At 40.2% G+C, this 13077-nt stretch overlaps 1 protein-coding gene across 1 annotated transcript in view; it reads right to left on the bottom strand.

Annotated features, from left to right (window-relative positions):
- The window catches only part of CDC5L (cell division cycle 5 like), a 49279-nt gene that overhangs the window by 24984 nt on the left and 11218 nt on the right, over nt 1-13077 (bottom strand). The window contains exons 9-14 of the mRNA XM_073335763.1: nt 11738-11886; nt 9838-10000; nt 8143-8307; nt 5630-5710; nt 4964-5209; nt 201-398 (exon numbers count right to left, since the gene is read on the bottom strand). Of these exons, the coding sequence (XP_073191864.1) occupies nt 201-398; nt 4964-5209; nt 5630-5710; nt 8143-8307; nt 9838-10000; nt 11738-11886 (1002 nt within the window). The remainder of the gene's footprint in view (nt 1-200; nt 399-4963; nt 5210-5629; nt 5711-8142; nt 8308-9837; nt 10001-11737; nt 11887-13077) is intronic.

Below are 13077 nucleotides of genomic sequence, written 5' to 3'. Positions count from 1 at the left end.
AATCCATCCCCTACTATTAGGGGAGAAAAGAGGACAGCAGAGCATCTTTTGATGCTCTAGGAGAGCTCCTTGATGCTCTTTTCCCTGCAATCCCATCTGTGATAGCTGAATCAATGATCTAGTCATCTGTAAATCAGTCAAAACAATGAAAGCTGGCATTAAAAAAAAATCAAGTGAAAAAGCAGAAAAATGATACTCACCTCAAGCCTTTTTTCAAGTGATTCTATTCTGTCTTTTTTGCTGGCCAAGTTAGCTCGTGTGTAGCGGTTCTGTCCTGGTAGGTATAACACCTGGCTATAACATTCTTCCCACACCTGGTTATAAGCCTCACTTGAGAGCTCTCCATGCCCCATTCCTTGCTTTACCACTTCCATCTCTTGTGCCAGTAGATCCTGGGCCTGTTGAAAATTATGAGAAATTACAATCACAAAGTACAGACGACGAGAAAACTCCTCTTGTTGTTTTCAATCCTTTAGAGTGCAATTTTCAGGGGTAATTTCTCTCTCCATACAAAAAGGCCACTTTAGGTTAAGCTAAATTTGAAATTCAACACAAATGCGTTAAATTATAAATGAAACCTAGGCAATGGGGCTACTTATGCTGCAGCTATTCCTCATTTCACATAATTTGACCAAACCCAACAATCTGAGGTACCTAATAAAGCAGAGACAGGTTGAGGTGTCTAGCATTGATGCAACGGGGCGGGGGGGGAGTTAAAAGTAAATATTTTAAGAGAGGGAGAAAGAACAGCTGCTTCAGCACATGCCTAAGGAATGTAAAATACCATCACTTTCTGGTTTCTTTTACTTGCTCTCCTTAGCACAGCTTAGAAAATCTATTCCAGCAGGAACGGATGATCTGTGCTCCATACAATATGGGCTACAATGCAAGAAAGACTACTTTGATTTCAGCTGAAGAAGATACAGCTTGACCTTGTTGAAGGATCTGAATGTTCTACCATTTCCAATCCAGTTTATGAAGCATCTTAACAATGAGGAAGGAATGAGAAGAGGAAAGGACTCACGCTGCTCCCCCACAATCAAAAACATGAGAAAATCCATCTGGAGCGCGTATGCCTCCAAAAGAGACCTATGGCACAAGTCCCAGTCTGTTGAAATGACACCAACAAGAGTCATTTAGACATTAAGATCAAACTAACAAGAGCTCCTCTCACACCCACAGAGTGGTGCGACTGTTCTTGTGACAACATGAAGTTTGAGAAATAAAGATTACTGCCAAGGTTTTCAAGAGTGACTAGTAAACTGGGATACTTTAATTCTGTGGTGTGCACCTTGACACATCTTACAAGGGCCTGATTTTCAGAAAGTGCCAAGTACCTGTCTTCTGACAATTAGACCCCTTTAAGGCATATCAAGTTGGACATGACAAAATGAGGCACTAAACTCACTAGTCATTTTTGAAAATCTTGGCCTATTTCAAAGTAAATATTAGAACATTACGAAAAAAGTAAGAAATCCAGAGCTCCAGCACTCCAGCTTCAGGAAAAGCTCTCAACACGTAACTCAACATAATCTGATGGCATTTACTGTGGGACAGGAACCCCCTGCATAAAAGACAGAACTCTAAGGCTCCAAAGATCAAAGATCTGGAGCTCAATTCGTTGATCTGTTATACCAGTGTAACTCCTTCAACTTCAAATGTATTTACACTGACAGAAAGCTGGTGTAACGGTGTGGTGAAACCGACTGCTGGCATTAGCATCAGGTCTGGTATACATAACAAACACATAAGGGAAACAAAAACTGCCATGTGACACATACTATTGACAGAGTCATAACTACACCTTTTTTCTTACAATATTACACACAAATGTAAAAGGCAAACTCTGAGTTTTCAAATGTAGTGATTCACTAGATAAATCACTGAACTTCAACTATACTTTATAGCAACACACTATCAAGAACGCTACTTGGGTACTCTGAAATCATCTTATCTGGTGAATCTAACGAATAGCTAATTAACCACACAAGGCTGTAGCTCAGAAAGAAAGAAAAGGAGTAGCCCTAGTGTTATTAATATAGCTAAATCCCACAAAGGGTAATGTTTTTGCTAGTATCAATTTTCACCCTTTGAAGAATTAGCCTATGTGGCTGTGAAAGCTACTTGGCTTTCACAGCTTTATTAGCTCAGGTATCACGGTGAGTATCATTAGTAGCCCTTTCCACGGAAGGGCAATCACTGAAGAAATGCGGTACCTTCTGGAGGAGGAAGTGAAAAAAAAAAAAAATCAGAAAAGCTATCACCACCTCACAAGGGACCATTCTTACTGTCCACCATACCTCCATGTGAAAGTGCAATTTGGATGTACAGAGGATACTACTCACACGTGCAGAGAGATTAAGCCAGACAGAATGGGAAACAAATTCTGTCTAAAGTTAAGAAAATGTCTAGTGAATATATGGAAAATTTCCAGACCAGGAGCTCTATTAAATTGTGGAATATTCTCTAAGGGAAGTGATAGCAGCCCCAACTCTTGTTACACTTAAAAAAATTCTGGACAAAGCGCTAAGATAATGTAGCCTAGGAAACAAACTGATATTGGCAGAGTGGCAAAGTATGTGATCTAACTATATTTTGCATCTACTTAATTTCTACTAAGAAGAAATCTTCAAGTGTAATTTTTAATTTAATAACAAATTGGAAGTACATTCTGTTCAGCATTGTTGGAGCTGGACAAAGTATAGCTCTTGAATGATGGGTCAGATATGGGCAGGGAAAGATATTTCACATTTATACATCTTTAAAGATGTTTCCAAGTAACCAGGGATCTATGTGCTAAAATACCACAGTGATGGCACAGTCTAAGAATCTAGACAGATTTTGTACAGAATCTACCAATGAACAAGGCTTATACACAGTAGTACAGCGGTTGTCCTTTTCATCCATTTTGATTGCCATAAACTTTTGGGCTGTAAGGTCTCCTGTGTAGCTGCTCTATACTGATGGGAGAAAGCAGCATAATTAAACTACCCCCAACAAGTGGCAGTAGTTATGTCGCTGGGAGAATGTCTCCCACCAACATAGTGCTGGCCACACCATTGCTCCTGTCGGTGTAACTTATGTCGGTCAGGGGTGTGTTTTTTCCACAGCCCTGAGTGACATAAGTTTTACTGACAGAAGTGCTAATGTAAATATAACCTTAGTTAAAAGTTACTGACACATTCACAGTGGAGACCCCCTCAAGGAGCTAACTCCACTGCTTTACTTCTAACCTGTCAGTCAGTCACTTGGCTGTGAAGTGAAACATCTGTAGGTACTTAATAAATGAACTCCCAGAACCAGAGATCTTGATATATCACTTTGGGCATACAATGCAAGTGAGAATGGAGCTCTGAGGCCTGCTGCTTTGTTCCATTTGTAGCCAATTCTGCCTTCATAGCCACGTCCAGCCAGCTATGGTTTAAGTTCAGTTGCTATAACTGAGGATCATATTGATGTAGAGCAGCAGACTTGGCAATGGATAAATCAAATGCTGTAGGCCTATAGCTGGCTACAGCTAGAGTCTATTTAGAAGCTGAATGACTAGATGGGAAAGGGGATCAAAAATGCTTTATTATTATTTTCCACATGATAGTTCACCCTTCTATAGCATCTTTCACATGAGGATCTCTAAGCACTTTCCAAATGTTACAAAACAAACTAAACACCCTGTGACATAGGCAATGGATACTGGAAGACGGTGAGGTCTGCATGAGTCAGAAGGCTCCAAATTCTAATCCTGGCTCTGCCACTGACTCACTGCACGGCTTGAGAAATTCACTTCATCTTTCAGTCTCAGGTCTTCCCGTGTGCAAAATGGGTAATACTCTCAGGAATTCTGTGAGCTTTAGTTCATGCCTGTACAGTGCTTTGAATATGTAAAGTGTCATATAGAGAGTTACGTATTATTATTATTTTTATAATACATAGATTTGCTTCTACCTCAGCAGTGACAAAAAGAAACAGTTATCTGACAGCGCACAGGAACACTACACAGCCAGTAGCAGATGGGAAGTGAATAATATCAGATCCAATTCAAACTTTGGCGTCATTTAATTTCATGGAATGGACTGTTATCAAGATGTAATTTGGCAACAGGAGTGGCTATAGAGCTCCTACTCTTACTAACAGACAGGTGATGAGGACCACAGTTCTACGTTTCATCCCAAGGTCAGCACCATCAACCGCACACTGCCTCCCAACACCATGCTGGAGCACTGGCTCAGTTATAACCCCCAGGGGAGAGTGCCACGCGCTGCATCATCAGTAACATCTCCTGCAGCACCTACATGCTGCTTGGAGGTCTCCCACTAAATTTAATCCAGGCTTGAGCTTGTTTTCCTTGCAAGATGACAAGGATCATAGTACCTGAAGCACATATGTCAGTAATCCTGTGACACACACTTTCAATGGAAAAGGAGTACTTGTGGCACCTTAGAAACTAACCAATTTATTTGAGCATGAGCTTTCGTGAGCTACAGCTCACTTCATCGGATGCATACCGTGGAAACTGCAGCAGACTTTATATACACACAGAGAATATGAAAAAATACCTCCTCCCACCCCACTGTCCTGCTGGTAATAGCTTATCTAAAGTGATCATCAGGTTGGGCCATTTCCAGCACAAATCCAGGTTTTCTCACCCTCCACCCCCCCACACAAATTCACTCTCCTGCTGGTGATAGCCCATCCAAAGTGACCACTCTCTTCACAATGTGCATGATAATCAAGTTGGGCCATTTCCTGCACAAATCCAGGTTCTCTCACCCCCCTCCCAAAAACCACACACACAGACTCACTGCAGTTTCCATGGCATGCATCCGATGAAGTGAGCTGTAGCTCACGAAAGCTCATGCTCAAATAAATTGGTTAGTCTCTAAGGTGCCACAAGTACTCCTTTTCTTTTTGCGAATACAGACTAACACGGCTGTTACTCTGAAACTTTCAATGGAAAGACTCTTACCTTCTTGAGTTCCTCTTTGGAGTGCTTCTCATAAGAATTTTGTTCGAGGTACGTAATATGCTCCGCACTGTTCGTTCCAAATCCTGGGCCTTTCCCCTTTTTACCCCCAGGCTGCTCTCCATATGGGTGATGCAGAAGATCAAAATGAAGCATGGTGATCATCTCTTTCTTTATTAGCTCTTCACTTTTCTGCAAGTCTGTTAGAGGAGGCTCTACATTCAAAGGTCTCAGAATCGTTTCATTTACCTAGCCAGAAATAAAATATGTTCAGAAACATTATGCATTATTGTCATGTTAGCCAAAATATATTTGTATAATGCACACACTATAATATTGGTATTTAAAACTGAGCTGTATGTAACAGATGATTAAAGAACTTTGTACCAGCACAATAATCTAAAAACCAAATTTTGTTTTCAGTTACGCGTATGTAACACCCACTGATTATATCCATATGAAGGCAGAAATTGGCCACAAGATGATGAAATTAGCATACTGAAGGAATGATTTTATTCTTTCATGATCCAGCTTAGTTGTATTATGCCTCACAGTAGCTATTGTTTAAAAGCGAGCCAAACAACTATTATAAATGTCTCCTTTTTTCCAATTTTTCCTTTAAATGCCATTTTGATCTTACACCATCATTAAGAAACTTCTCTTACTTACTTCTGCGGGCCTTGGCAGATCCTTCTGAACAGCTTTGTGCATCCGCTTTAGCTCCTTTACACGCTCTGCATCTCTAATAGCCTAAACAGATATTTCAAATGTTAGTCCAACCACCACAATACAGTCTGATGCTTCCCAATAATACAGGAAAGATGAATGCCACTAGACTACTGCAGTAGAGGTGGTATTATTAGTTGCGGGTTTTTTTATAGGAATAAAGGCTACAGCAAGAGACTGTATGAGAATGGAGGAGAGCTATTATGGCCAACTGACAGCTTACCTCCCATCCACTGTACTAGACAGAACTTTGGGCCTCAGCCAAAGCTCACAGAATTCAGTGGAAAGATTCTCATTGGCTTTCCTGGACTTTGGATCAGGCCCTCAGAGAAGATACCCCAACCTTAATATTCTCCCATGAGGTCATCCTTTTCCATACTCTTTGTTCTTTAGAAATTCCTCCTGCCCTTTGGTTTCAACCTCATGAGACACCTGCTCCACAATCCCATGTGGTCCTGGCTCATCCAGGCTAGGCTCCTTACCACTTCCTTTCATTCTACTGGCAGGCCCCCACTTCTCCCTTCTATTAAATCAGGGGACTGAGCCTCCACCTGAATTACAATAATGGAAGTTTAAGAAAATAATAAGGGGATTCTCACACTTTCCAACACACAGGGTACAAATAAAATGGAGAGGTAGCACTGCCTAAAAACTCAGGATTGGTAGCCAGGATCTCCTAAATTTTAATCCCAGCTCTGCCACTACCTTGCCTCTTAAAACAGGACACCAGCTGGCCCCACATGGATGTGCAAGAGGAACAAAAGATAAAGTGACTTTGCCCAATGTACTTGCGCAGGTGGCTGCAGGATACTAGAAAGGTTGAGGAGGATAGCAGGCCTTGTCTGCTGCCTTAGGGACCAATGGCCATTTATTCATTATTATTGAACAATAATGTCCCCTTCTCCTCCAAACACTAGCCAGAAAAGGGGGGTGTATGCATGCAGGCGAAAAGCACTAGCTACACCTTTCCAAAAGTATAAGAGCCGTCTCCTCCGAGCACCTTCCCTCCAATGCCAATAGAAGTATTGTTTCTTTAAAAGCACAATCCCTCCAAGCACCAGGTCTTGGGCAGTGCCCCTGACCCCGGACCCTGTTTTCCTCACCTACAAAATGAACATACTGCTATTTATCCCAGCATTTACACCACATTCACCACCACTGTATCTGAACACCTGCTTCTCACGGAGAGTTGTGACTTTTACTTGTTCAAGTATCGGGGGTAGCTGTGTTAGTCTGTATCCACAAAAACAACAAGGAGTCTGGTGGCACCTTAAAGACTAACAGAAACAGCAGAACTAAAATTCATTTGCAAATTTAACACCATTAATTTGGGCTTGCATAGGGACTAAAGCAGCTCTGCCTCTCCCGGAATTGACACCTTCTCATCTATTACTGGGAGTGGACCACATCCAGCCTGACCGAATTGGCCCTGTCAACACTGGTTCTCCACTTGCGAGGTAACTCCCTTCCCTTCATGTGTCATTATATAATGCCTGCATCTGTAATTTTCACGCCATGCATCTGAGGAAGTGGTGTTTTACCCACAAAAGCTTATGCCCAAATAAATCTGTTAGTCTTTAAGGTGCCACCAGACTCCTGTTACTTGTGTAGCTCTTTGAAGTTGTAAAGCAGTAGGCAAGTGGGAATTTTGCACCCAACTATATTTTGAATAGCAATCCTCATTTCCTTGTGATCCTTTCTACATAAAGGAGGAGTACATAGCATGCAATATTAATAGGCTATAGGACCTTATGGAATGGAATATGAATTGTATATACTTGATTTCAGTGGGACAGCCTAGCATTAACAAACATGGAAAACGTTCGTCACACATGAATAAAGATTCAGGCTTCATTTCCATCTTTTGTTCACTTGCCAACATATAGTGAAGGGCAAAGAGAATTATTAAAATATTGTTTTAAAGGTACACACTGAAAGTAAATTTCTAATTATGTTCCTAAAATTAATACTCCAAAGAGCTTAGAAAAAGCAAAAAACAAGGTGCCCAATAAAGGCGCACATCCTTACTATATTTCACATGTGATATTCTGTGGTTACCATATTAGATTCTGAAAGAAAACCTGAATAGACAGTTTTTAATTTAATTAATGTGCATAAAGTTAAGCACATTTAAGTCTTTACAGAATCGGGACCTAAAACTGTGACTAGGAAAAAAAATATTTCAGGAAAAATTTATATTTATTATCTCTTTCCTTGTGTTAAGATTAGGTGTGACTTATGATACTAGTAAATTAAAAAAATTTTCAACAGAAGTGTGATTTTTAACTTGAGTGTGTTCCTTTAAATATTCTAATGTTACCCTAACGCAGGTAACATGTACGTTTTTTTCTAATTTTCCTCATATAACCCATTGCTTTAATTAAGTATGTATCTTGAGCTACAGGAAATAACATACAGAGTAGAGAACTTTTACTGATTTCACAATGTACTCTCACCTGTTTGCGAGCATCCACATCAGCAGCATCTTCTATATAGGTATCATCTGTTTCATGTTCCTCAAGTTCCTTCTCTGCATTTTCCGGTAAAACAATCTCAAAGTCATTCTTTGGGGCAGGAAGACCCATAAGCCCTAGACGCAGATGCTCACGAGACTCTCTTTCCTATTGAAAGTAAATCAAGTTTTAATGATTCTGAATGCACAGACATTTATATTATTTGGTAGATTTTCATTTTCCTTGGGTACTAATAAATACAGAGAAAAAGTACACAGATTTCATCTGGTGATTTTAGCTAGCTATGCAGTCAACTTAACAGAAAATGTAAGTAAAAACTTAAAAGCAAGTTTAACAAATGAAAGATGAAGGTTATTAATCCACATTATACAAAAGACAATGACTCCAGAATTCATGCTCTACGAATAGTCTCCTGAGGCCTGTGGAAGGAAGATGTGCACCGTCCCTGAAAACAGCTTGTGAAAGGTGCAAGGAAAGGGATCCAGAGAAACCAGCTATTTAGTGTAGGAGTATAGCACAGGAGTGGCTCCTCTTTTCTCACTGTCAGTTTCAACATGACACTAGAAGTTCAAGATGACATGCACTTTACGAAGTTACTCATATAGAGAGTTGTTGCACAGCCTGGATATAGGGCTATCTGTGGAGAGTTGTCTAACGGGAACATTTCTCTTCAGATATCACTGCTCTAGAATTGCAATGCAGTGGCTTATAGATATGGCAATTATGCCAGTAGGGTAATGGCAAAAGCACAAGCATCTCTGGAAACCTTCGGAATCTGAAGTCTCTTGTTGAGCTTCCGAAGTCAAGAGCCAAGCTTACCCTTGAAAAGGACGAGATGGCACTGAGACACTTGCAAAGACCTCCAAATAGACTTAGTCCTTTAAGCGAAGAGAAAACTTCAGATTCTGGACTAAAAGAGCTATTTCCTTCAAAAGAACATGCCAAGCACTTTGGACTGGAAATCCTTTGTTAGCCCAAAGAGAAACACCGGTGCCTATAGTGGGAGATATCCAAAACCACAGTACAGGCTGCAGAATTTGCCACATAAAAGGAGCTCCCAAGGCAATTCCTATGTAATTCTGTGCCCTCTTATACCACATCTATTTGGCAAGATTCATCTGGCAGAATAGCCAGGAATGGAAACATCTGTTGACAAAGGTGATGAAAGAATCTGGACCAGATTGCTACATTACTGGGCATCTCAAGGGCTACAGCTCTTAATGGGTAAACCTTAAAACCGCTCTACTTCAATTTTGTCAACGGGGTACACTGATGAGAAAGTCCTGTACCTAGAATTGGCGGCCAAAATATGAGGGATTTGAGGGTGGAATGGGATTACAGGATAAACAAATCTTTTCTTGGGACTAAGTATTTCCTGTTCCACTTCAAAGACACAAGTGGGACTGAGGTCTAGTTATAGCCAAATGTCTTTATGTGGTGGAGCGTTGGAGCTCTTTGACTGGGCATACTCAAAGCTGTTTTTCTTTTTCATGTGTGGTGAGATTTTTGCTTTTAAAGTGTATTCTTGATGTGATGAAAATGCAGAGATGTAATTTTATTAGGTCATGAATATTTATATGTAACTGGTAATACAAATTCTGTACAGGAGATCAATATGAATTTCAAATCCCAGGAAGTTAATAGAACATTCTTCTCTTCCTCACACGTACTACTTACCAGTTGTTTTGCATAAGACGGATCATTGTAATCTGCCATTCCCTCTTCTGGATTGATGTTCAATTTATCTCGCAGGGGAGTCCTACCTGGAGTTGCTCCAACCACTGGTTTAGGAGTTATTCCACCACGAGGTGTCAAACCTTCTGCTCCATGAGATGGAGTCCTATAGAGTTAAGTAAAGGCACATTTGAACTTTTAATCAAAGGGCATCAGCTCTGAAAGAGTTTGAATGCTTTTTTGCATAGTAAGATACAGCTAAACTGAGCCACTTTTCAGAACTTTTTGTAAGACACACAATCTGTGATGATAGCTTAATAAAAGCGGTTTCTTTCATAGAACAAACAATAATGGAGAATGCGCATGCACACACAGAGAAAATCTATTACTGATCCAAAGCACCATATTTAAGATGCAACGTTAAAAATGCTATAGCCTTGCATAAATGTATTTAGAAAGATACTGCAGTTCTCTTTGGCTTGAAAGGATAGGGATTTCTTAAAACACTTCACATGTCAGAATGGCAAAGCCCATTTAACTTAGCCTATTGATTTTATTTAGCCCAGAGAAAGCTTTGTTCTGGTTGCATAGATGAAAAACACAGCTTTCCATGGGTGCCAAAAAAATTGTTACAGGCTTGAATTTATTAAAGTAACATATTTTTTAACTTAGATTTTTCAAAGTATTGTTACAACTAAAGCCCCCATGTATTCTGCATGGGTTAGTCACAACAAAATGTTACAAATTTCACAGATTACCACAGAGTAACACTGAAGTACAGGAAACATTTCAGTTAAAAGGGCTCTTAGATGTTTAAACTTGCTCTGTTGAGAGAATAAATAATAACAACATCTAACCCATCTTAAAACTGTTAACATGAAGGTTCTGCTTTGTTATATTGCTTCTTTTAAACAAAAAAGACGTAGAATACTGTTTCTAACATAACAAGCACACATTTTCCATCCAAGATTTTGGATGTGAACACCCACAATGCATGAAAGTTAGGTGGCTAGAAAACAACCCTATTTGCAAGTGCAGATCTGATCTTCAGTGAATGAAAAACTTGAACGCAAAATTAGATTACACACACACACACGCCGGCAACTGGATCAGCACAGGCTGACCTTTGCACTTGTGTTAAGCTGCGCTGACTTCAACAGAACTCTGCATAAAATAAAGACCTGCTTGAGTGGATCCAATTGTGGCTTCTGGATAAAAAATTTTAGGGAACAGACTGAGGTTATTTTTGAAAAGTTGCCACAAGAATACCTATTTACTTCATTTGCCTCTGCTTCCTCAAGTACGATGAACAGAAGTAAAATTAAAACTTGAATTGAAAAACTTCAGCCACAAAATATACTGAGTCTATGGAATTTTCCAGTTCTACGGAATATGGCATTTGTGGGATATATGTTTATTTGGGACCTACTGTAAGAGTCAAACTAACAATTCCACAATGTTTGGATTGGCTGTACAAGAATTATATTACATACATACACATACACATAAACATGGCCTATAAAATATTCACCTTGGCTTTTCAAAGGTTCACAGAAGTTTTAATCAAGTGTCTCTCAACAGCTGACACTCAGATGCAATACTTTGGAAACGTTAGGATCAGATATTACATAGAATGCCACTGTCCATTTTAAATATACCAGTTAATTTGTATTGCCATAGCAGCCAGGAGCCCTAGTCATGGACCAGTACCACATTGTGCTAGACACTGTACTAAAAGATGTGAGGCTCAACTTGACAAAGATGATAAGAAGAAAAAGAAAGTGGTATAATAAGGGCTAAAAAATCAAACTAGCATTTGCTGTAGGTCAATAATCAAATCCTGTTATTTAAAATATGTTAAGAACTTCCACTCATCCCACCATCTCTGAATAGTTTGCTTTACCTGAAGGGTGTGGAAAGCACTGTATTCGGAGTCTGAACAACTTGTCTCTGGGGTGTCACTCCAGAGAAGTCACTCTCATGGAGGGGGGTATTAAGACCACCTTTCAGGGGGGTGTCTACGTTCGTCAAAGCCATCAAGTTCTGGGCTTCCTGTGTGACAGACAATATACAGAGCACGTTACCAGGATTTCCAAAATCAACCTCTGTTGTGCAAGTTTAATAGACCTAGTGTTAAAAAATAGGTATGAATGCTGAATAGTCATTTAAATGTCAAAGTATTTTGTTGAAGTTGCTAAAAATTTCCTAATTTTAAGAAGAACACACTGGCTACTTACATGTCTTACAACAGAGCTGAGTATTTTAATCTTCCTTAGTTGCTACAATGAGGGAGTTGCTTAATATTTCAGTTTCCTTCAATCTGGGTAGATACCACCGCTAAGATTTTCAAAAGTGATCTGTGATCTCTAACATGTAATTAAAGACACTTTAAAGGCTCTGATTTTCAGAAAGTGCTGTTCTCCTGCGCTCTGAAAAATCAGGGTCTTTTAAGGTGTCCAAGTTCATCCAAAAATTATCAAGACCATAAGGCCATGTCTAGATGTAATAAATTCACTTCTCCAAGAGGCAGTAGTTATGTTGAAGGAAGAATTCTCCCATTGACCTAGAAGTGTCTACACCAGGCTTAGTTCAGCCTAATTATGTTGCACAGGGGGTGAGATTTTTCACAGTCCAATGCGATGTAGTTAGGTCGACTTAACTTCGTAGGGTAGACCAGGCCTTAGTCACTTTTGAAAATCTGGGTATATGCCTGAAATGAGTCAAGAACATTTTCTTCTCACAAAGATTTTGTCCTTTTGTCTTAAAGAAATCAGACAACCCTAAAGGTTAACACAGTGGACTAAACAGAGTCACACAAGAACTGTAACTACAACACAATGATAATCCCTCTATTCTAGTATCTTGTGTCCAAAAGTGCCTTATATGTCAGGTTTGAGGCAGATGGTCACTTCCACCCCACGCTGAAGTACCTACTCACTTGGGGGGAGATGATGCAGGAATGGATAGCTGGTTGGGTCAGTTCCTGGGAGAAGCGGGGGCCCCACAGGGTTCCTGCCTTGGGTGACATACTGCCTCCCACACAGCACTGATGCAGCTGGAGAGTAACCCATTGGTCTCAGCTGACAGCAGCACCACCTTGGCCCCAGCCTCAGTCCCAGCTACTGGCTCAGCACCCTTGACTTCCTGCAGCAGCAGATCTCCACAGTGCTCATGGTACTGGTGGACCTAGGAGTGCCAAGATCTGCCCCAGGCAGCAAGGCCCCCTACCCACAGCCTACACTG

Source organism: Lepidochelys kempii, chromosome 3, assembly GCF_965140265.1.
Source record: "Lepidochelys kempii isolate rLepKem1 chromosome 3, rLepKem1.hap2, whole genome shotgun sequence".
Lineage (NCBI taxonomy): Eukaryota > Metazoa > Chordata > Testudines > Cheloniidae > Lepidochelys > Lepidochelys kempii.
Note: the sequence above shows the minus strand (reverse complement) of the source record. Positions and strands in the feature narration are given on the sequence as shown.